At 36.6% G+C, this 26,030-nt stretch overlaps 2 protein-coding genes across 4 annotated transcripts in view; both read left to right on the forward strand.

Annotated features, from left to right (window-relative positions):
• ddc (dopa decarboxylase) overlaps positions 1-4,062 on the forward strand; it is a 29,920-nt gene extending 25,858 nt beyond the window's left edge. For 2 of the 3 annotated variants that reach the window (XM_005811010.2, XM_023331255.1), the window contains 2 exons: positions 2,385-2,486; positions 2,826-4,062. In XM_005811010.2, the coding sequence (XP_005811067.1) occupies positions 2,385-2,486; positions 2,826-3,026 (303 nt within the window). In that variant the 3' untranslated portion in view covers positions 3,027-4,062. The other variant, XM_023331254.1, reaches the window with a different exon arrangement.
• An 8,165-nt stretch (positions 4,063-12,227) lies between these two features.
• entpd3 (ectonucleoside triphosphate diphosphohydrolase 3) lies at positions 12,228-25,926 on the forward strand. The gene is made up of 10 exons (XM_005811009.2): positions 12,228-12,511; positions 17,496-17,633; positions 18,179-18,296; positions 19,191-19,350; positions 19,697-19,856; positions 19,980-20,207; positions 21,561-21,824; positions 21,911-22,021; positions 23,197-23,334; positions 24,236-25,926. Exons 2-10 carry the CDS (start codon positions 17,499-17,501, stop codon positions 24,422-24,424), a joined length of 1,503 nt encoding a protein of 500 aa, XP_005811066.1. The 5' UTR covers positions 12,228-12,511; positions 17,496-17,498; the 3' UTR covers positions 24,425-25,926.
• The last annotated feature ends 104 nt before the right edge of the window (positions 25,927-26,030 follow it).

Raw genomic sequence — 26,030 nt, forward strand, 5'->3', positions numbered from 1 at the left:
CCTTTTTATGAGTTGATTCATCTGAAATATTGCCCCCCTGCTGTGTCTTGGCGTCATTGGGATATATGACAGATCAACCCAAAGTGGATCACAGTTGTGAATTGGAAGGAAAATTATACATAGCTTCCAGTTAATTTGTTTTTTTTTTACTAATAGAAATAAATCCTGACCAGTTTCCCTGTCCTGCTGAAGAATAGCAACCCCACACTTTTCACAGTATTATGTGTAATGTTCTTTGAAATTCATTTTCTTTTCATTCTTTTCTAAATTAAGGTCTTCTTTGTTGGTCGATTAATGACAATGTTTGGCACGGATGTTTTTCCAATTCTGATTAAATTCCATTTTTGCAGGTATAGGCTTTTATAGTAGTATTTGTTAATAATTTTAAAATAAATCTATAATTTTTCATCATGATGGTGCAAATAACGTCCATCCGTTTTCCACACTGTCTTAATAACTATCATGGTGTAGGATTAGGGGGTCTTGGAATCTGTCCCATCAATGACTGGGAGTGAGAGAAGTTAATTTTAAAAAAATTTTTTTACAATCCATTACTGAGCCAACACAGAGAAATACAAGACAGGCCAATCATGAACACACTGAAAATATTATTTACGTTTAAACAAAAAGTCCGGTTTTTGAGCTGACTGACTTTGCCGTCTTCCTCTATTTATTTGACATTCTTCTCTTTTCCCCATCCCTAAAATTGAGCTTTATGGTAAATGCCATTTCCATCTTTGCTTTGCACATCTAACCCCTCGAAATCCTCTTTGTCAGTAATGTCCCTCTTCTGCCCCCCTGCCTGACTCTATCTTCATCAGTGTAACCATAATCCATCTTGCCAGACATAGAACACATTTGACTGATATCTTCTTCTTTGTAGCAACATTTCCTCCCATCTCTGACCGCATTGCTGCTCGTTTTTTCCTTCAAATCCTTCACGGCTGAATGCCTGGCTCTCTGCGTTCCTTTTCCTCCTCCACCTCCTCCCTCAGGTCTGCTCCGTCAATCAAATGAGCCTGTTTCATGTTTATTCTACATTTTAGATAAAGTGGCAGCTTCTGAGAAGATTTACTGCAGCTAAATAAGGCACAAGATTGTGGCCACTTTATTTTGAGTAGCTTCTCTTTTTGTCCACAAAATTTCTCTCTTGTTGAGAAATGATGACATAAGCTGAGAACAACTGGAGGTAACCTGAGAAGCCGGTTACCAGGATGTAAGCAATAGATCTCTGTTTACTGATGGATGATGGACTGAGGGAGAGTTATAAGGTGCAAAAACTACATGTGTAGAATTCAAGCTTCAAACACTAACTAGTCACTCTCATGTTTTAAAATAAATATTTAATGAACATACAATAAGTTAAGACAGGAAATAAGGTTACTACGGTTAATTATCTACTAAACCGTTTGTAAACAAATAAATAAAATGATAAATTGTCGTTGCTCGTGTTCAGTGTGTATTTTCACACAACAAGAAAAGGCAGGAAAAGTGAAGGAGTGTCCTGACTTTATTATCATGACTAGACTGATGCTCACTTTCACCAGCATCTCAAGGGCCTCTCTGATCTTAAGTGGATAAATTATGCAGCAGCATGGCTGATCACTCGCAACCCGTCTGGAAATCCTATTTGCTGAAAGCAAAATCTGATAAAAGCTATTACATGGCTTGGATGTTATGCCTCCAAGAACTCACCTCTTGTTGATGTAAATCATTACAGCACTAGCTTGTTTCATCAGATGTCAAACTATTGATGATTACATGCAGTTCTTACAATACTGCCAGATGAGTTGTTTAAAAGATTGCTTTTTGTTACACGACACAACACTGCCATCTAGTGAGGAAAATGAAGCAACTTGCACCTTTTAGTTCAGTTTTCTCATGTTTTTTGAGACACAATAATATATTAACTTAACAACTAAAGGGACATAATATCCAAACAGTGCATCAGAATGTGGAATTTTATGAACTTATTTTTCAAATGTTTAGTTCGTTATGCTGCTTCCCCACAGCAATAGACAGAACAACCCCAACAAAAATAAGCAATCAAGCAAACAGCAAGTTCATCAAAAAGTTAACATTTTATTTCAGAAATGTTACTTCTTCAGTTTCATTAGTTGGTTTTCTTACTGAATCTCATGTTCAATTAGAAAACACATATTTGACGAATAATATGAGATTGTCTTCTCAGACAAATGTCTTTCTTGACCCAGTAATATTTTTGCATAGTTATATCTCAGACCCTTTAATTATTAAAAGCTCCATCTTGATGTTTTGAGAAAAAAAATCATCAAATGAAGTTGCATATTTGTTTACTTGCACTGTGCATTCCTGAGTACATTTTATGTTGAACTTTAGGGCATGTTGGTGTCTTCTGTTCACAGCAAGTGGCGCTGGCAAAAGAGTTTGAGAGCCTGGTAAGAGCAGACAAGAGGTTTGAGATCTGTGCTGAAGTTGTTCTCGGACTGGTCTGCTTCAGACTTAAGGTAATAACTTATAACACCAGCCCCATATATTTTCTCTTAATCTGTTCATTCCTGTAATATTTGTCCTCTTTTCAACATAGAATTGGAAGAGGTTCCTCTAAATTTAGGTGTAATACATTCCCTGTCCATGGATTAGGGTAGGGACTTTGAAAATGTCTGTTACCGCCCCTGAACCCCTAGATCTTGGGGGCGTAACAATGTCAAATTCAGTTTTCCAAGTAACCTGATTCTTGTTCTTTAAGACCTATTTTAGTCCATTTTTTTGATGTAACAAACCTCTACTCTTTCTGAAAAGTTTGGCAATTGGGAATCTCAACATCATGCTGTCCCTTTTCTCAGGGCTCCAATGAGCTGAACCAGAACTTACTGAAAAAGATCACGAAGAGCAGAGAGCTCCACCTGGTGCCCTGCCAGCTCTCCGGGCGCTTTGTCCTGCGCTTCGCCATCTGTGCACGCAGGACTGAGTCGCGCCACATCCAGCAAGCATGGCGCCACATCACACAGCTAGCTTTTGAGCTTCTGCAGGAGCAGCCACATTGACCATAACTTTAGGAAGCATCATTCCACTCTGACGCTGAAATGACAACCAAAGTTTAGGCAAAAGGTTTGTGAAGTTTGCAGATATAAAATGCCCTTGTAGTTTATTTGTGGAGTTTTTTTTTTTTAGCTGTCAGTAAAGTTTCTGTCTGCAGCCAGTTGGTAAGTCTGAGAAGTATTTGTCATTATTTTTGCTGGACAGTCTTGAATATACATGTGTGATGTAAGAATGACTTAATCCATGCTGTGCAAAAAGTCCTAAACAAATACAAAGGGAGAAGAGTAGATATTACATTTTGCATCTGCAATTTTTTCATGCGTTGTCTAAGCTTGTGTTTGTGACTGTTTGGTGATTTTGTAACTGTTCTCAACTTGTGCACTTACCGCTCTGCTGGCTTTTCTGTGCCCGTTCTGTGTTTTCTGGTTGTCAAATATTTAGGGCTGATTGAACTGCAGCTTAGCTTTATAGCAAATGCATCAATGGTAAAACAAATTCTTTAGACAGCGTATGTCTGCTGCTTCATCTAGAACCAGCTTCTCAATGTACTGTATCTGAATGTTAGTGAAATTAAAGATATAAAATGTCAGGTTCAAAAACTCCAGTTTTGCTAATTTGGGTAAATCCATATATAAGTGCATTCAATATCTATTTTGTAAAGACACTGGTGTTTTAGTTACACTGGCACAGATGAGGTAATCGTTTTTAATTTTCTTTATTATTTGTCTTATCCACAGTGGGTGTTTGCAATCTGTAGCATAGGAGCACTGGATAGTTATATTCTTTTAAATAAGAAAAGGAAGAACGAATGTTTCCTAATTTACAAATGCAAAGTACTAATAATATATATTTTTTTCATTTTATTGGAAATTGTAATCATAGGTTATTTTTGTACTCATTCAGAAATAATACCGCAAGTAAGTTTAGATAAAAGAAAACAATTTTAAGCAAATGTGCTTACTGCGTACATATGATGTGAATTTGTGCTTAAAGAAATAGGTCTACTTTGGATTTTTGAAACCCACTGTGATACGACATCTTTGACTATAAATAAATAAAATCCATTGTTTCCCTTTAATTAAGCAGTCATGCCTGTTGCTGTCTTCAATGGGACTTGCTCTTGGAAGCCTGTATATTTTTTTTTCTTACAGTCTTTCATTGTAAAGCCTATGTTTAAATTTCAGGATCAAGAAATATGAATATGAACTGTTGCAATGAACAAATGTAATTAAAGCATTGATGTCTTGCATTTGTCTGAGAAAAAAATAAATGAATCTATGGCGTGTAATCAACACCTCTCTGTGAGCTGCCGACTTTGATGCAGGAGTGTTTTCTTTTCTTTGTGTGCTCCATGCATTGTTATAATTTTTTTTAATGAAGTCTGCTGTAATCTGTCAGATATTTATGTTTTCTTGACTTGTTTGACTCCCAAAGACAGAAATGTAATAGTGCCTCAAAGTGGAGCTGTAGTAGCTACTGAAATATTTCATAAATAAGTTGTTTATAGCTCAAACAGAACCATAAAAGTACTGATTTAGGTAATATCAATGATTTTTTTTCCCCTTTAATCATCCAGGGATTTAGTCAAATGTTGTTGTTTTTTTATATTATTTTACAGATATAACTTTATGAAGTCCTTCTGTTCTCCTGCCGAAGCTTGTTTGATTAAAGATGGCAGGCGGAGTGCACACTTTCTCTCCAACTAACGTGCTGCACCAATCAGCCTCCTCTGAAGATCCTAATCCCTGCAGCTGAAGACTAGCCTTCTATAAATACAGATGGGGATTCACTGATAGACAATAATGCTTAGACCCTGATTACTGCTCCACATTACTGCCCTGTTAATTTATTTATCTCATAATATAATGCATAAGTAATCATAGCCAGACAGGATGGATATGGGTAACATCTTCTTTAGAGTTTATAAAGATTGTACAAAAAGAGAGAAATGCTCTTGGCGGGTTTAGTCTATGCTAAGACTAAATGCTTACCATCATGGTGAGACTACAGGGACATAAAATTATTACAGAGGTCAAGCACTTATAATTATGCACTTGACTCATGTAACCAGCATGAATAAAAGATGACTTTTACTCAATATTTTTTGATGAGCTGGACAAAACACACACAAAACAATGCACTGGAGGCACTACAATATGTAGGTTTGACATTCTCCTTTTTTTATTACCAAGAAACACCATGTTTACTTTTTATGGATTTCACTGACCTGTTCATGTTGTTTTTCTGTTGGTTTGCTTACTGTGCAAAAGAGCTTGGTTTTTAACTTTGGTATTTCTAGAAGATATTAAGTTTTGCAATACATACTGGTAGAATGAGCAGTAAATTAAACAAGAAGAAATAGAGGTGAAAGGTAAACAAAAATTGCTAGTTTCTTCTTAATGCATTATCTTGTAATAGAGGATAAGATATCTTAAGTGACTCGTAAATTGACAATAGGCTTGAGTAAAAGGTGTCGTAAGTATTTCTGTTCTCTGTGAAGTTATGAAAATAGGCAAAAAATGCTAAACTTATTCTTTAATCTGTATTAGAAATATTGTACAACATTTAAAAATTATTAAGCATCTTATTTCTTTGGAGGTATGTGTGTCTGTGTGCAGGCTTAATAAACATTAAAGCTGCACTTTACAGCTTTGCCACAAGGAGGCGCCATAAATTACATGAAATTTACTATCCATGGATTTGATACAAATAATTTGCAGGCTTTGAAAACAGGCTAAAACTGAAACATGTGAACATTTACCTTTCTTTAAAATTTGGTTTTCAAGTTATATTTCCCTAATGCTCAAACTGACCTGGACATTACAGGAGTTCAGTTTCATTAGCCATTCCCTGCCTTGACCCTAACCCTAACCCTTAAAACATAATTTTAAGGGAATTATGTTCCCTTAAAACATTTTTAAATAGAACATGCCTGAGACACAGAAAGTAGCTACAAAGAAAAAGCAACAGACAAGAAACTGTATTTCACATCTATTAGTCTTTAAAAGGTTACAAAGTCATGTATAAGGTAAACCACACTAAGAGACATTATCTACAAATGGAAAAAATACATGGAACAGTGGTCAACCTTTAGAAGAAAAGCCAACCAAAATTAGTCCATAAACACACCACTGACCATACAGGGGATCCCAGAAGAAACCAGAACAATATCTAATGCATTACAGGCCTTACGCCCCAGAGTTTATGATTCAGCAATCAGGAAGCAACTTGGCGAAAGCGGTTTTGAAGGGTTCCAAGGCCTACCTATAAAAAAGTTTAAAAAAACTAAATAAAAAAAACTATCACCTTATGTTTGTCAAATAACATCTTGGCAATCTAAAAAAATATTTTGTTTGTGGAAGAGACAAAGAGACAATGGTGGAACAATTTTTAATTGGTTCTTTCCTTTACATCTAGACACATAGATATCTTGCATTCACTTCCGACTGCAAAGTAGGACTTTGATGTTGAAAATGCATGACATGTTTTCAGAATGTAACTTAGGTGGCATGTCTCAGAGCAACAACAAAGAAGAACCTCCCGGTGCCCTTCCTGTTTCTGAGGAACAAACTCAGCCTGAATACTTACCTCTCTCACAGGGCAAGTTTCAGTCACTTGTTGTTTGAGCTTATTTGCTGAAAGCTCATCCAGGACACGCTTTTCACTTGGGAGGCATCAGATGGGAAAATATTGCAATCTGGTGGTCATCAGCACATAACTGAATCCTAAGTCACAACTATACTTGAACCTCAGAGATCGCATTACATGGCCAGCATTTAATGGTTCGTGCTGAGCTGTACACTGGCTGCAGTTCACTCTAATACTTAATAGATAATTCTGTTAGGATGAGAGTTTCCTGGTAAGTGTATGGCAGTTTTAGCGTGCAAGATGAATAGGATTTTATTACATCTTGCTGGTGGAGATTCTTCTGTAATTTCACTTCTTGGGAGGAAGACGGTCTTCTGAAATGTACAAAAGACAGAAGACAGACTAAGATGGGGGGTGGGGGTTGGTAAAAAGATGGGTTTAAAGTGCACCAGCCCACACAATAAACAGCACATTAGACATGAGAGATCATATTCTGCCAGTTTAACAACTGAAGGAGCCCATTATGAATCGTGCATGTATGTGTCCAGTGTAGTTGTCTGAGCAGTATTTCGCATGCAGAATTTTAAGTTACAAACCATGAACCCTGTGATGTAGATTTATATATGTAATTTATTGTTTGCTGTTTGATCTGATACAGAAAACAAGATACCCAGAATTCAACAGACTTAAAAAAACCTAACATCAGTAACAGTAACAACAGCACCCCTCAACACCTCCCTTCTCCTTACAGATTTGCAAGGTCCTAAACTTGTATTGCACCTGTTCTGGCATTTTAAAATGGATTAGTGTTTTTTTCAGTCAGACTTATCAATTTTATAGCTCCAGCTTCAAATTAAATAATAACAGTTGTGATTCAGTCATTCTTTTTCATTTATTATTTATCTGAAATTCATTTATTAAATAGTCTGAAATTAATTTGTTTCTTTCCCGTTATGCATTTTCCCATTATGCATTAATGCACAAATAGGATGCATTTATGCAATTGCATTTCTCGCTAATGCAGTTTGTGATCAATTAGAGGTAAGCACAACTAAGTATATTAGAAATTAAAGTGTAAAGCTATTATCATTTAATCTAATATAAAGATATGTGAGGCTGCACAGTGGCGCAGTTGGTAGCACTGTTGCCTTGCAGCAAGAAGATTCGATTCCCGGCCCAGGGTCTTTCTGCACGGAGTTTGAATGTTCTCCCTGTGAATGTGTGGGTTCTCTCCGGGTACTCAGGCTTCCTCTCACAGTCCAAAAACATGACTGTTACCCTGTGACAGACTGGCGACCTGTCCAGGGTGAACCCCGCCTCTCGCCCGGAACGTCAGTTGGAGATAGGCACCAGCACCTCCCGACAAGGGTGTAAGAAAATGGAAGGATGGATAAAGATATGTGTACTTAAGGTTTATAAATACAAGCAAACTAACAAATAAACAAGCAGAAATGTATATACATGAGCTATAAACAATTGCTTCAACTAATGTAAATTAAAGGTAAATGTCTAAAATAATGAACTAGCACTGATTTTTGAAGGGGCAGTATTATGTACGTATTTTCCAAGCAAATAGTGCCATTAAATAACACAGTCTCTGTTGCCTTCAGTTGTTATAAAAATGCAGTATTTATCAAATGTGACTCAAAAGAAATTTGACCTTGCATTTAACGCCTTGAAATTGGGCCTCTGTCTCTTTAAGAAGCTCCTGCTCTTTCCAACGCTCTGCCTTCAGCACATCATCACAACAATGTCCCTCCATTAAGCCTTTAGCTTTGTTCTCGGGTAATGGAATGGGAAAGAAATGACTTAAAAAACAGGGTTTAGTTAATATTCTGAAAGGCTTTTCTTTTGCAATTTCACAGCAATAAAATGGGCTTCTCCCACCTGGCATCCGAGTGAAAATACCACATGTTGCTTGATATGTGGTCTTTGGAACAAAGAAACAGAGATGCGGTGTAAACAAAATAAATTCTTTTTACCTGAAACAGTCTCAAACAGTGTGGCAGTCTGACTTGATGAATGCTTTATGGTCAACTTACACAGGTGATAAAAAAGGCAAAGCTGGCATTCACAGGAGAAAAAAAAGCACAATTATGATTTTTGCACAGTTATATATAAATACTTTGCTCAAGTAATACCACCAGTAAACACAGTTATGTAAGAGGCAGGGTACACCCTGGACAGGTTGGCAGTCTGTCGCAATATATAAATATATTCTTTTGCATTTATGACTGCTTGGTCAATGTTTTAGTGGATATTGCTCCTGCAAGCATCTCATGACCACAGACCAGGCCAGGAGACAGCTGGAGAGGTTCCATCAGAGTACGGCTGCAGGCCCGGATGGCATCTCCCTCAGGACTCTAAAGACCTGTGCCAGCCAACATGCCCTCTACTTAGATGCCTCTTCAACCTAAGCCTGTGTCAGGAGGAAGGGGAAAAAAATGAAATCACAAACATTAAATTGAGGAACAAAAGAAACATCAACGCTTGTATCCTGAAGAGACATTAATGCTTGGACTTGCCGTATTATTGTCTAAAAGTACCTTCCAGAAATAACAACAAATATGAGTCAAGAAAAAAAAATATCCCAAAAATCAAGATAATAATTCAAGGTGATTTACGCTTACTATTTCAGCATGAATTTGCCCGTATGAGCTCCATTAAGAAAGAAGAGCTAGAATGAACACACATCAGCCCCACTTTGAAAGAAACAGCTCCACAGCTTCAATAGATGTCTGTAATCTGCATCCACGATGCTTCTTCTATTTCTTCTGATTGTGGAAATTAAATTTTAAAAGTGCAGCCTTTCCGGTTCACTTCAACCAGCAGGTTTCAGGTCTCACATTTGGCTGCTAAAAATATTCTACATGCACTGTCTGCTGAAGGAGAAATGTGATTCAGATTGACTGAACCGATACTTGTCTCTTTTTAGACAGGATGAAGCCAGTGAGGAGAAGACAGATTTGTTAAATATTAGATAAAAAAAATCAACATACATACATACTGGGGTGTTTCCCCCTGTCAACTCACTGTGCATCACTTTCTCCCCTCCTCTTCTCATTATACACTCTCCAGTATTTCCAGGAAATCAAATAATGAAGTTTACAAATGACACCACAGTAGTGGGACTCATTTCATAAGAGGATGAGTGGCCTATCAAAACCAGTCTGACTGGGTGGTGTTCACTGAAAAGTCTCAGAAAACTAAATGACTTGGTTTTAACATTTTCTTTCTTGATCACATTTTACATGGCTACTAATAAATTGGTGTTTTTCTGGTTTTCAGACATACACATGTACATAGTGTTGTTTGTGATATATCTTTTACTTTTATTTATTGGACCTTATAGGAAAGATGCTTTTGATTTTATTGTACTGTTTCTCTGTACATTAGCAATAAAGTCATTCATTCATTCTAATGTTTAATTGTTAAATGTAAATTCTGATACCCTATTCTTCAAATTGTAGCAATTCAACTTTCTGGATTCCCGTGCTGGGTTTGGGACATGTTACACATTACTTAATGTTTATCGCAGCAATTATCTTCATTCATTCTGTAATCAAATCTGCTTTGCAAAGCCTGAAAGCCTGAAAGCCTGCAGGCAGACCAGGCACCTAACACCAATTTGGAAAGAGTTTTTTTTCTCCCCCCGCCCCCAGAAACAGCTGCACAGACAGGGAATCCAAGCTAAAAGGAGAAACACAAAACATGACTTGACAAGAGCACTCACCAGACTGGATGTGGTTCTTTCACTGAATATCAGCGTAGGCAGATAAATGACTTAGCTACAATGAAATGACTTGCAGAACTTGAACAAAGTGTTCTGAGAAACTAGAAAGCAGTACAAACACAAAATCTAGGCAACAAACCCACAAAAAAACATGGGAACCTGTAAGATCCCAGACAACTACCAAAACCACATATTATGATTGAAAAGCACAAGACACTTGTCTGAATTTGCAAAACTTTGGTCAGACAAATGAGACGGTGAAATTTACTGTACATTGACTAGAAATACTCAAGTCACTGAAACAGGAAGTACCTACATCTTATCATTTCGACACATAACACAACTACGCCTGGACTAGAAAAGCAATTTTTTCACTTAAGATACATCTATAGTGGATTTACCTTAATTGATTTTATTTCTAAATTGTAAAAAAAATGCAGAGTATTCAATCTACACTAGTGGTTGTAGACTTTTTTGAAAGATAAGGACCATGTCAATAAATCCAAAACTTACCAAGTATGGACAGATATTTTACAGGACTTTAACTTTTCTCACAAACTTTGATCTCAAATCAAATATGGCTCCTGAGTGTTTGTAACATTGTGATAGCTGTTGTAATAATGTTTATGGTATTGAGACGTTCACAACTATACTGCACAACCCCATTTAGTGAATACATTGCTTATGCAATTGAAACTAAAAATGCAATAGATGGCTATAATCTTGTTTTGTTTTTTTATATCGTCTTTGGTTTTGTGTTAAAAGCATACACAATACTAGTTTTTTGAAAAGGCAGTCCTTACTGAAAATGTAGCAAATGAAATCCAAGCAGTAGCTATCAGAAAACTTTTGTCAAGAGACAGTTTTCATTGACTTATCACATGAGTACAAATAAGTTTTAAAAACATTCTTGTGTTGTGGAATCTGTTTTCAGTTGTTTTTGAGGGTTTAATGTTTCTATTTGAATAGAAAAATAAAGAAAACTTTACAACCAAAACTTCGTGATTAATCAGGGTCAGTCATCTTTGCTGTTTAGTTGATTGTCTCAAAGTGACATAAAGTATCTGATGGGTAAATAATCTTTGATGCAATGAACTACAATAAAAGTATTCCAACTTTAAGCCAAAACCTTAATCTTTTGCTTTTATATATTTTTGGACATTTTAATAACAAACAGCTGATGTAATTGCAAAAAGTGTGAGAACCAACTCAGGTTTGTTGTACTATATTTAATTCCCAAGAAGAGCAATGAAGAGTGAATCAATGAAAGACTATTTCTCTCTGCAAATAATAAGTATGCTACACTTAAAGAGCTGCTCTGCTTGTTATTCTTTGTTATTCTTCGAAAAAAATACAAACTGTTCTCATCTCCATAGAAAGGAAAATTGGAACATGTCTATGCATGTATGCACAGAAACCGTGAACCCAAATAAAAGCAAGCTTTCAGTAGTTGACTGTCTGATCGGCAGGCAAGCAAACACACCAGCGTGGTGTGACATACAGCAGGATATGTTCACACAACAAACGCCTTGCTATGACAATGATCTTCCGTAAATGACTCATGGGATCCACTGTCACAAATCCAACCCAGCATTTGAGGAGGAGTCTGCAGGTTTCAACGCATCTTTTAAAATTGGCAGTCTTTAAGCATTTGCTCCCATGATTGCCCCTCAGATCAGAGCTTTTAAGTAAGAGCTGACTTCATGATAACCCTCACCGCAGATGCTCAGCTACACTGCACTTTATCCTATTGATTGTATCCTTTAACCCTTTCTGTTTTCCTCCCCCAGCCCATTACAATTTTTATTCATTTTCACAAACTCTGCTTTTGTATTTGATGACTAGACAGACAGTTATGCAGCTGTAGCAGTCCTGTACCTGTCTCCGGTTCACTTTTGCTGGTTTATTGTACGGGTTTACGTGGAGTGTGGAATGTGTGCAGAACATACTGCTCCTCCCATTACTCTGTTCATCCTCACTTTCACCACCCATATTCTTGTGGGAAGTCACAATTTCAATCTCTCCTCCACACACAACTCTCTTGCTTCTTAGCTCGCTCTCTTTTCATCTCTCAGTTGCTCCCTCATTTCCTGCTGTGTTCAGTTATCCCATCCTGTGAGTTATCTCACTCCCACTCCCTTCCTTCATCTGCAAAGCGAGCTCTGCACGGTAAGATAAAAACACTTTGTTGCATGCAATCATTGACATGTCATCACGCACCTTGTTTTTCTGAATGAAATATGTATTTATATTCTAAACTGGACTTATGAATACAGATCTTTTTTTATACTGTTGTAATGCTCACTCTGATCTACTGTACTGTACCTAAGACTTTTAATGTCAAATACTCATGCTGAGTAGAATCAACTTGTAGAAGCACAGGAGTTTACCAAAAATGTTGGAGATTTGAGATCCTAATCTTAATGTTCGTACGTGTTTAATGTCACAGTAGGCATTTTAACTATTCAGTGGGTAGATTCCTTCAGTAGGTGAGTACACATTTAAATTTTGCTGCACATCATATCATGTTTGTCTTGTGGACAGGTTGGTGGAAAAGGGGTGTGATGGTAGTGAGAAAGAACATCTGCTCTTTTCTAGTTAAGCATAGGCTAAATGTATTTGTAAAGTAGGATAAAGCAAAAGTTTTAGGTCCAAAGTATTTTTGGTCTAATCATTATTTCTTTACACCATCTCAGGCTCTTAACTTGTCTTAACTGCATCATTTTGATAAAACTTTTATGGTTATTTGTTTCGTACTTTTTCACAGCTTCAGAGGCTCAAAACGGAGCCTAAAAACAGAAAAAGACAGATGAGCTGCAATAAATTAATAAATACATAAATTAAATGTAAAACTATTCAGGTGAACTGACTAAAGCACAGAAGTGTAATTGCACAACAACAGTTTCAGGCAGTCAAAAAGATTTGAAAAAACGCAAAGGGATAAAAGAAAGTGTAATTTGTCTTTAAAAGTAGAAAATAAAAAGCCTTTTTAGCCTCCAGAAACCAAATATCGTCCAGTTTCACCTTTCAGGGCCGAAAGCTACTTGATGAGCTGAAAACGTGTAACACTAACTGAGACAAGCAGACATGGCAAAAGAAAATAAGTCAGATAAACTGCTATATACCTCCTGTTTAGAGAGACTTCAGAGAGAATCATTATCAGTTCGGTTTCTCCTTTGGAAAAGACAATTTTCCCCAGGAGAATTGTCTATTTGCTAAAGTACAAGTAAGAAACTGTTAATGTTTTCATGAGCAACAAGTGAGTTTAACAAATAAAGGTTCAGTATAGTAATTCTAAAAAATATTTTTCATTCAAAAATATTTGAGCTGAAAAAAGAATATCATATTTTTTCAGACTTTAAGTTTCTGAAAGATTATGGTAAGTTTATGTAATTTACTGTTCAAACTAATTTAAGCACATATGTTTTCTACTGTCCTTATTTTCCTAAATTTGATCAATAAGAACTCAATTACAATCTTTTGTTTTTCAATCATTTCCCACTTTATTTTGCATATATTTTCATCCTTTGTTTTTTTTTCTCTAATCAGGAGAAACACATGATAAGCTGCATCTGTGGGACAGGTGTTGCCACACAGTAGAACATATTACAAAAAGAAGAGAAAATCCACTTATTTTCTCCCAGTTCAGGATGAGCTCATGTCAGCTTATTAACAGTATAAGTTTTTGGAGTGAATCCACTTAATATTGAAGAATAGACACAAACTCTTAGACTTTTGGCCAACTTTCAACTCAGAATGTGACAATTGCAGGACTCAGATGCGTAAAATCATAACTAAATCTTGGCTCTATTTTTAGACAGAACATTTGAATTTTTAACTTCTTGCAATTTGGAAATTCCTTGTTCATGCTTTTCAAATAACATGACCTGACAAAGGGAGCATGTTGCGCTTCCCATTTGTTGCCAGAGTTCTGAAGTCATTTAATCTTTCCCTTTGATCCAATTCAAGGTTGATGAATGAGTAGAATGTGTAATTACCTTTTCTTTTTGCTCTATTTTTCCTTCCACTCTGCCTTATTCAATGAATGCTGAAGCATATCATTTTTTATTGTATTCAAATGGTAGGTTTGCTAGACTGTGAGATTACAGCAACATTAACAAGATTGTTTGTGGTTAGACACAATTTATAAAATCTTGATTAGATCAGCACTTGAGTCACTGCAATTGTCTGACCAACACAATATGCTCTGAAACGGAAAAATCAAATCAGCCAGTCGTCTCACCACTATATTATCCAGTATGGTTTTAAATATTCATGGTGGATAAAATTAAAGCAAATTTCTTCTTATTATATTATATCACTATAAAGCCGTTTATGGAGAAGTGGGTGCAGTATGAACTATTATAAAAAAAAATAAAATGCATAACAGTCAGAAAAAGTAAAAAAAAATGAGGTCAAGAATTTAAACATGAATAAATATGAGCTATTTTTACTAATGTCTTTTTGAAATACAAAATTACATCACTGCATACCAGGAGAATGAGATTAGCCAAAAACAAACAGAAAGGTTTTTCTGGCACACAACATGATTCAATCAATCAGTGTCATTGCTTTTAAACTGTTTTGTAATTTGTTTTAAACTTCTGCATATGTTTTAATTTGTTTTACGTTTGTGTAACCAGGTTGTTGTGCGTTGCATAAACTAGATTTTAAATTGGGCAAATTCTCAACACATGTCCTATTATAAAATAGTAAGCTATGGCTTTATTCCCCTGCTTGCAATTGCTAAACTAGCAAATCCATACTTCAGATCAATCCTTCCCTGCAGCAGGCTCCTGCATTATAGGAGCAGAACTCAGCCAAAGTAGAAGTCAGCATCACTTTTCACTTTTGATGGTTGGGGCATCATTTTTCAGTTTAAAGTTAGGAGGAACTCTTTATAGTCTTGTTTAATGAGAAGGGGGAGGCATGCATTTTTTTCAGTACTCATAAAGAAAAGTGTGTATCTAGCTTCCTGAACCACAGCAATATGAAGACACACAGCAGACACCAGGTTCTTACCTTTGAGGAAATCTTTTCTTTATTACGCTTTGCCTAAATATTCAGATTATGCCTTTATTTATTGCCTGAAAGAACGTCTTTTAAAGCCTCAGTTATAATTACAACTCCACTTTTCTGTGAAGACTAAAGACATAAATTTTGTCACATGTTCCCTGGTAGGGCTTTGGGCTACACTTACAACAGCCCAGATTTCTGTGACCACAGAGACAACAATAAGCCCATTCACAGGGTTCTGCAAAAAATCACCAGTCAGTAATGAAAATGACAAAACAAGCAGAAGAAAATGAAGAGTCAAATTAACAGCACCGTTTTATGGAGAGAGAAGAAATTGGCTTCTTTCCCAATAATTTTCTTCCCAGCAACCACAATAACAGAAAACATGCAATAGCTTTCTAGTCAAAAATCTCTTTGACAGTCATGAAGAGATATGTCAAGGCAAGTTAAGTCATGTTTATTTGTGTAGCACATTTCAGCAACAATGCAGTTGAAAGTGATTTACACCAGAAAGCATAATGCAGTGAACAATTACAAAGCAGCAATAAAAATTACATTTGTCAAATGCCATCCTCAAGCAAGTACACATTTAATATATTCCAATTACTATGAATTGGAAGCAATTCAAAACAGGTGGGTTCATAGCTTTGATTTAAAGGAACTCATGTTCCTGCAGATATGTTCAGCTTGTTAATGCCAGGGACTGTTGAGCCAAGTTTATTAATGATTCCTAAATTACTCATATTAAATTCTCAGTGCAATGTCGTATCTCCAAATCTGTGCACAACAATGTATTTTTTATACTTGTCAATGGATTACATTCTGGATAAACCATTACAGTCACTTCTGACTCCGGATAATGTTTAGTTAATTCATGAACACTTGATATGGCATAAAGTCTTCAGTGATGACAAAATGACCCAATTTGTGACCAATCAGTGGAGACCATGTCAGTATTGCTTTACTGATGATAATAATAAAGGACATTCCCCCTCTGTTTAAGGGTATGGAAGTCACACATTATAAGTCACTTTCACCTCGCATATGTTTTTGCAATGTCTAAAACTTTGGAGTACCAGAAATTCCTCTCCAGATGGATCCACATTACAGCCCAACTTATCTGGAGAGAAACACTCCTTTCTGTCATTGAATATAAACAACTCAGGCTGAGTGGTTCCAGGCACACCTTTACTCAGAATGTATATTTATATTGTTTGTGGTTTGTATAGACAGAAAGTTGGAATGGGTAACAGAGACCATATCAAATTATCTAAAGAGATGGACTTTCATGTCCAAGGCGGCAATCAAATATAATCTCAAATATTTCAGATTATCTATTGTTTGTCTGTGTGTCTGTGTATGTCATATATTCTTTAAAAGACTTGAGAGACTACATACATATATGTGTATATATATATATATATATATATATATATATATATATATATATATATATATATATATATATATATATATATATATTTACCCCTCCAGGGGGTCTTTTGTGGGCTCTAGTGTCCCTTATGTGAAAGTAGGCTGACAGGAAAGGGGGAAAGACATGTGGCAAATATCGTCGGGTCCCGGAGTCTAATCTGCGACGGCCGCGTCGAGGACTCAAGGCCTCCAAACATGGGTCGCGCTAACCCCTACGCCACCACGGCACACCCCGAGACTACATATATTTGAGTGTGAATATTATTCTGCGCTGAGGGCATAATTAATGATAGGGGAAACTGGGTTGAAGTTCAAGATGTACCTCATTTCACTGACAAAAAAATATTACTGTGTATCCTTTGTTTTACTGTAACCTCAGAGCTAATACGCCAACCTAAAAGCAGGGGTTTCCTGTTGAAGGCATTACTTCAGCTACTGCATGTGGCTTATCAGAGCTGTTTTTTCCTATTAGAATACTTTCCTTCTCATTTGCTGACATTTGCTTGTTTGGCTCTCATCCATTATTGCTATTATTGCTGCCAACAATTCTTTTTCCCAGCTGAAAGTAAATACTTTAAAGTCATTGTTTATCATCACTCTTAAGACCTCCATATTCATCACTGTAAAATGACAGCTGAGAGCCTTTTAGTGACAGCTTCACTTCTACTTTTTTTGTTTTGGCTCTGGCACGCTTTGCCAACAGGAAATGGGTTCCAAAAAGAAAATGGGATACAAGTGTCGCATAGCAGGAGTGATGCTTCTATTGATTGGAAGTATTGCTGCCCTTGTTGTTGTTGCTGTCATCCAGGACAAGTTAAAGGTTAAGGAGTATGGATTAGAGGTGAACACACACACACACACACACACGCACACAACTCCCCTCCCTCCAAACACACACACAAGTGTATCTTTCTATCTTCTCAAGGACTTTCCGTTGACTTCTATTAATTTTTCCTTCATTTCTGTAGTACAAACCTGACTCTTACCCTAAATCTAACTATTCCCAGTACATGCCTGACCCTACACTGCAAAAACAGCACTACTACAGCAGTTGGTCCCCACATCATTGCATTAGTTGACAAAAAGGTCCTTACAACGCATCAAATACAAGGACACATACACACACATGCATGAGAAGAATAATACCTACAGATTTATATGTTGTACCTGCACAATCACACACTTTCAAGACATTATCAAGTTAGATCTCAGCTACTGGTTCCACTGGTTTATAAAGTGAGGCAAGAAAACAACAACAAAAAAATAGGCCAGCCATACTTTATTTAGACACACCTTTGCTTCACTGTTAAAGATGTAGTCTTTACATATACAGTTTACAAAACTTTCACATGAAGGGCTGATGTTTTCCTGCATGCTTTTTCACAGTTTGGCATTGTGATAGACTCCGGTTCCTCTCGCTCCAATGTGTACCTGTACGAATGGCCTGGGGAGAAGGAGAACGAGACCGGGGTAGTGACTGAAAGAAAGAACTGTAAAGTTAATGGTAGGTGTAATGTTGGTACACACTGTTTCAACTTTTTCAAACAGCAGCTCGGCAAAGTCTAAATATTCTACTAGTGTAACCCAAATGAGCCAAATAAAATAAAATCTGGAGTATCCTTAGCATTTTTTTTTTGTTTTTAAAATGTTTAATGTTTCACATAAACCTCTGTTCAACAGTTTCAAATGCAATGTTAAAGATTATAGGTACACCCTTCAATCAAACTTTCTGACAGGTTATGAATATGAATATGAAAATGGGGGCAGTGGGGGATGGGTATGAATTGAAGTGGGGGATGGGTGTGAAGGGGAAGGGTGGGTGCTTTATATGTTAATGAATTTGACACCTGCGGAGACGAGGAGTCTAGACCACTCAATGAGCAGGAGATAGGTGAGCTAGCAAGTCGTAGGGTCTCTCTCTCAGGTTGAGTACAAACAATTGATGCTGAGGAGACAAGTCTAATTAGCCTACCAAAGAGCAGAAGATGATCGGTGTCTTTCAGGCAGGAGACAGGAGGAAGCAGAGTGGGTCATGGCTTGGCTATTCTGCAGAAAAACACTACAAGTAGAGTGCTGCATTCTGTATCCCTATTTATTACAGTAAAACTCCAAACCACACCCCCAGGGGGGAGATGAAGTAGTAATAAACCAATAACATCCACTCTTTCCCATGAAATCATAAGCTACCACCCACAGCGAGGGCAGAGGTGTCAAATTCATTAACATATAAAGCACCCACCCCTCCCCGTCACACCCATCCCTCACTTCCCCCCCTCACTCTCCTCCCATATTCATATTCATATTCATAACCTGTCAGAAAGTTTTATTGAAGGGTGTACCTACAATCTCTAATGTTTGTTTTTCAAGGAATAATCCAAACACAGATTTGTGCCTCCAGGGCTTCCTATCTCAGAACTCGAGGTTAGTTCCAAGGATGATAAAAAAACATTTGAAGGATTTCAATACTGCATGGATGAAATCAAGAATCACATTCCTGAAGAAAAGCACAAAACCACACCCCTCTTTCTGGGAGCTACAGCTGGGATGCGCCTGCTAGAGTAAGAAAGAGATAATATCCTAAACCACGCCATTGTTTTTAAACTGTGCTATATTTAGTAATTAAATGCTAAGTCTTTGTTTATCAGTCTTGAAGAAAAAATAAGGAATGGAGTTAGGAGAGATACTGCTGTCCCCATTTACCTCCAAAAATCTGAGAAGCAGAGGGTTTCAATTTCTGATTAGAAGACAAATACATAAAATAACTGGTAGGTTTTAGGAAAGCACAGAATATACTCAGAGAATGTACAGGCTGTATTGTAAGGACATAGCTTCAAACTGATCAGAATTGCACTTTCTATATCAATTTGCTGTGTGATTGATTATTGCTTTTGTCTTGTTTTTGAGAATGAAAGATCAAGAAAGAGCCAGTAAAATTATGGGAAAACTCAGAGACTTCCTGAGTAAACAAAACTTCCAGTTCCACAATGCTTCCATCATCACTGGACAGGAAGAGGGACTGTATGGGTGGATCACAGTGAATTACTTGAAGGAAAATTTCCTACAGGTGAGACTTGAGAGTGTACTTGTCCATTTAACGGTTTAAATCACAGAAACACAACTGCTCTGTGAACAGGACCAGGGTAAGGTGTGGTTGCTTTTCCCTAAATTATTCCAATTACATTTGTAGAAAAACATGTGGAACACTTACATTCGTCCAAATGGAGCAGAGACAGTCGGGTCTATGGATCTCGGTGGAGCATCAACACAGATCGCCTTCCAAGTTCAGGAACGTGGAGAGGGGCCTGACTACATGCATGTCAAGCTGTATGGTTACCCCTATACTGTCTACACACACAGTTTCCTTTGCTACGGCAAAAATGAGGCTGACAAGAGGGTTCTGGACAAAGTAATCAGGGTATGCAACTTTTTTTTTAACATTTTGTGATATTGCAACCACAAACTGCAATGGATTATAATGGAAACGATAGGCTAAGCAAAAGTAGTGCATAGTTGTGAACTAAAGGGAAAAAACATGTATGTATTGTTTTCGTTTTACAAATTTTTACAAGTAAAACTTTTTACAACTAAAAATCTGGAAAAGGAGGTGTGCCGTCATATTCTGTCTTTATGAATCAAATCCGACCTTTAAAAACAAAATTATTCCTTTTGAGTTTTGTATCTACCTTTTTAGTACATCAAGATACTGATTAAAAGAAATACTAAAAAGCTCAATATCATTTGAATTGTTGTAGGGCATCTGTGAAAATAAATTTCCAGGTCTTGTACAGAATCTCAATTGAATTCAGTTCTGGAGTTTGACTTGGCCATTCCAAAATATGAATATATAATTTATTAAAACCATTCCATTCGACCTCTGGTTTTCTGAAAGATGCTTACGACTTTAAATATATATTTTTAGAACATTTCCTTATTTATATTCTGCAACAAATCTCTGAGCTCTTCAAAGATCAGCTGCATGATTCAATATTTCATACTGTTTGCATGTTATGTGACTTCTGAAGGCAACTGGTTGTACTGTAGGTTATTCATGGGTGTTGCCTAAAGTCCCACTGGAAGTTAGTGCTTGTAATGTGGCAAGACGTAAAAAGAGGATGAAGGATACTTATGTAAAGCACTAAATATTGCTAAAACAATATAAAACAGGCAATAAAAGCTAAGTAAAATTGAAAAGATCATTGTATGTAAATGTGACTGGAAACAGTGGCACCTTACTGGAATATGAAGCAGGCTGTCAGACGGCAAAGACCAAACTGGCCCAAAAACATCATGAATGTGTGCAGATTAATATAACCATAACTGAAGAGCTAGCCAAGATTCATCAAGAAAAGAACTCCCATTCATGTGAAAGCTAACATCCATTAATGCCCTGTTAAAAATGGATTAGTGAACGCTGCTGTTCCTAACAGTCAAAGGAAAACCAGTCAAGAATGCATTATATCATTAAGAATATTGATTGGACCAGGAAGGTCATCCTAGCAGCCTGTGTGAAAATCAGAATTTCTCGTAACTTACAGCCCAATTTTCAAAATCAATGACCATGTGATAGGAAGAGGTATCTTGCGTTGGTGTACAGTGGAACTAATGTGAACACACTACAGTCTATGTTACCTGTATGAAGTGATGGCTTTAAGGGTTTAAAATACAAAAGTTTCTGTTAGTCTTCCAATCAAGTGCCTTCACTCTCATTCTTTTGTCTCACTGTACTTTTCACTTTATGATGACATGTCTTTACTTTGGATGTTTTCAGGAATCATCTGACCCAGCCTACATAATAAATCCCTGCTACCCCAGAGGTTTCAACATTACCACAAAAGCTTCATCCATTTATGACACAGAGTGCATACCGAAACCCAAAAACTACAACTCTGGTCAAGAGTTCTACATGGTTGGGGGGTCCGACTCGGAAAAATGCGGGCAAATAGTGAAGTCCATATTTAACTTTCAAAACTGTCCCTCAAAGCAGTGCTCCTTCAATGGGGTGGAGCAGCCACCAGTGACTGGAGATTTTATGGTAACACTTGTAGATACAGCTGTGGATACAAGTAAGCAGTTGTTGACCCAGAACAAATGGATGTTTGTTTCTTATGGTTCCTTTAGGCATATGCTGGATTCTACTTCATTGCTCGAGCGCTGGAGCAGGGTGGGAAATCCGACCTCGGTCAGTTCAACATTGCTGTTGGGAACTTCTGCAACACTGACTGGGCCAAGGTGGGTTATCCAAACTGATGTGCAGCTACAATAGAAAGTGCAAAGAAGAACAATAAAAAGGAAGATAAAGGAAACAAAAAAGGAAAGTAGTGTGTTCATGAATGTGTGGAAAATAATAGTTATTAATAACATGACATAACAAATCCATTTATCCATACAGCACTAGAATATGACACATATAGTTTCAAGGCAACACAATTTATTTCAATTCCTACCTTGTTATTTAGAATCAAATTTGGTTAATCGCAGAACAATCCAATTTTGTTTAAACACAGTCCAATTTCTTCAGTACATTAAAAGTAGTTAGCATTCACAATTAGTGACTGCAGTGGGCTCCCAGGTTGTTCTCTTTATAACTGAGCAAACAAAAAGAAGACAACATATTTTTAAATTAAGGGACTGAAGAAAAAAAGACAGTCTTGGTTAGTGGAGCTACTCAGGGTTCAGGGTCCCCACTTCCTGCTCCACTTTTATATTTTTTTAATTGCTTTCCAGATAAATTACACATTTTTTAAATTAATTAATTTTTTTAATGTTTTTGTACACTTCTTGAAATTCAGAAACTGATCTACATTTCATTTAGATTTTGATTTTGGTTTTGATTCTTCCCGTGGGAGACAGGACAAACCTTGACCTGTATTTTGGGCATTTGTTCACAAGCACCTTTAATAGTTTGTTGTCTTTCTGTACTATTCCTCCCAAAATAACTGGTGTAGCATTTTGTAGCTGTCTTGCTCACACCCTTTGTAACTCTGCCAACACATTTAATGTGAGGCTCAGACCTTTGTGAAAACTACTTCCTTTAACCTCTTTGTAGTTGATAGCTGCTCATTCAAAAGAACCATTTTTCCTCAGCCTTTACCTTTCTGACTGATAGACACTGAGACATTGTATCAATATTTTCACATGCCAATAGTATATACCATTCTTTGAATGATAAAAGTTTTGCTTAGTATGTGTGCTACTGCTGCATTGCAAAACTGTCTTGTGTGGATTGAAATGCACTTATTGTTCTCCAACCAACAGTTGGCAATCTACTGAAAAATCCAGCTCTGCATAAATTAGATTTTGCCTCTTTATTCTGACTTGAGGGATGCAGCTGGTTTTATTTTAGTTTGCACTCTTGCTGTTGTCAAACTACTATCTTAACTCTGATCCTTTTCTTGTCTTTTAAGCTAAAAGTACAAAAGCACTGGATCTCTGACACATACCTCAAGACCTACTGCTTTGCCAGTCACTATGTCCTCACTCTTCTGGCAGATGGCTATAAGTTTGACAATGAGACTTGGAAAAATATTCACTTTGAACAAAAGGTAAGTAGAACAACATCCAAAACGATGTAGAAGCCTGTCTTGACTGAAAGTTTTGCTTCTATCAGCTTATTTTCTGCATTTATAAAAATCAATGAACTGCTGTGAAATTAGAGCTTCAGAATGCATCCATGTTGGGACTCAAGCCATCTTTAGCTGTGTAAAACATTGCTTGGGGCCACCCACTGAGGCATATAACATATCACTGACACTAATTATTTTGTTCTGAAATAGTGGAACATATGAAGAGCATGTTTCGACAAAGACCCTTACAAAAGTGGGATTTCCCAAGTATTACACTGGGCTTGTCACTCATAACACAAAATAAAAGACAGTGGTTCTGTGAAATATCTAAACTCCAGTCTGCCATTTGTCACTTATTCAGATGTTGGCCTTTAGGCACAAGGCATTTTTGTTCCTCAAATACTTGAGGCACTCCCAGATTTGAACAAAGAATTAATGTTCTGATTGGGGCCCCTGGGATATTATGACAGTCAATAGGCTGTTATAGAAAGAGCCAAAAACCAGACACATGGATGTTTTAGTGGGGTGTTCTTTGCATGTTATGACTCATCTTGTGTCCTAAAGCTGCTCATGTTGCTTCAGCACAAAAATATTCAGTATCCGAAACTTCAAATGTCATGTATGTACAGTGCGAGAGTGAGGCTCAAAGAAAATGCAGCATAAGTCTAAAACAGAAACTAAAATTATGCAAGGGGTTTTCTAGCTTTTTTTACGAATTCAAGAACAAAAATGTGCCTTGCATTTGTATTCCTAGTCAGAACTTTATCAAGCCACTTCCTGTTGTGTAAGATTCTGCCATCTTTAGAGCTCAAACTTGTGCTGGAGTAAAGAAAGCATGACTAAACATGCATGTGTGTAACTTCTCTCCTCCCCTCTTCAGATAAAGGAAACAAACATAGGCTGGAGTTTGGGCTACATGCTGAGCATGTCCAACATGATCCCGTCTGAAGTGAAAGAAATCACCCCAATGACAAACCCGGTCTTCGCTGGTCTCATCTTTCTATTTTCAGCTCTAATCATTGTAACAGCAGTCTTAGGATTTATCATCCTCATTCGTACTTGCTATTGATAGGTGATGAAAGGAAATTAAGGAGAGCATAGGGAATTATTTTGTCCTTTGCTGGAATGTGCTGCAGTAGCATGTGATCAGGCATGTCTGTTGAATGTTTCTAAACAAAGTGATGTGTGTTTTTCAGCTCATACCTCTGAGGCAGGATTTACATAGAAAATGTCTTTGCACTTAAGTTTATGGTTAAACTGTTTTTTTTTTTTATTTCCAATACAACCAGTGCTTGTAAAAGATAAATCACCCCGAATGGAAATGAGCAAGATTGTGAATCTCACTGGATCGCTTTTGTTTCTTTGGTTATTTTACCTCACAGAAGCGCAGAGATTTAAAAATCCTTTCCCAGCAGATTTTTTTCACAAAACTAATATAAATGAACAAGAATTAAATGAACATGTCAAAGTGTCCTTTTCTATACATCCTTATGGAAAAGGAGATTGCAGGAGGACAACACATATTTTGCTTGCACAGGTTGATTTTTTTGGTCAAGCATCCACAGAAAAATTTTGTTTTTTTTGTTGTTGTTGTTGGAAATATCCAAAATGTTGTACTGATGGGAACATCAAGGAAACCAATCAATATTTGTCACCTTTCCTCACGATGAGGTAATGCACCTCATCGTGCATTACCTCATCAGTTCTAGTTTTAGGTCAGAGATTCATCACACATCTAAGTAAGCAGACATAAACAGTCCATCCTTTTTTATTTGAATAAAAATGAAGAAAAAAGGGATGAAGGGGTGAGCTGCCTCTGAGCTGCACTATCAGGGAACAGCAGTGCTCCTACCTGGCTTGATGATGACACATCTTTAATGCTTATTGTAATAAATAATCAATTGTAACACAAAAGTCAACTTTCATCCATTATATTCCTGAAAAACACTTAAATGTTGTCATGTATTATATTCCAAATTCATTCAAGTAATGGTTACGCAATGTACCTGATTAAAAATAACAGTAGTTCTTAATGTCTGTTCTTGAGGGTGTTTCACTTTTCATTCCAGAGTTATAGTTTGAGCTGGACATTTATAACTCTAAAAGTAGAAACAGGAACAATAAATTCATGTAAAATGCCCCGCTTATTTGTTTTTTTTTTCTATCGGTTTTTTATATATAAGAGGCAAATTTCAGGAAACTAACCAATTTATTCCAATTTTGTATTGTTTTTCCAATAACTTTATCTCACTGTAAGGGAACATAGAAAGTGTTAATTTTCAGTTATATGTGTTCAGATGTCAATGTTTTCAGCTATATGCATATGTTTTATTAAATGAGAAATACATTTTTGAACATTTATTTGAAACAGTAAATCATGGGATTTTTTCGTGAATGCAATTGCAGTTACAGTGAAGTTTGGTTGAATACAGCACACTCTACTGGATAATATTTTAGGACAATTTTGACTGTACTTGAAAAACTGATGCATGTTTTTCATTTTATTGTACTTTCCCTTCTGTTTTAATGCTTTGATAACTAACTGTATACTAAACATGTTCTTTGACTGCATTTTGTCTGGTTATTTCACAACCTTCAAAATTATTCACCCATACCATAAGATTATGCAGAAGTTGTTGCCTTATTTCACATTACCTGCAGTCACAGATATATAC

Source organism: Xiphophorus maculatus, chromosome 3 (genome assembly GCF_002775205.1).
Source record: "Xiphophorus maculatus strain JP 163 A chromosome 3, X_maculatus-5.0-male, whole genome shotgun sequence".
Taxonomy (NCBI): Eukaryota; Metazoa; Chordata; class Actinopteri; order Cyprinodontiformes; family Poeciliidae; genus Xiphophorus; species Xiphophorus maculatus.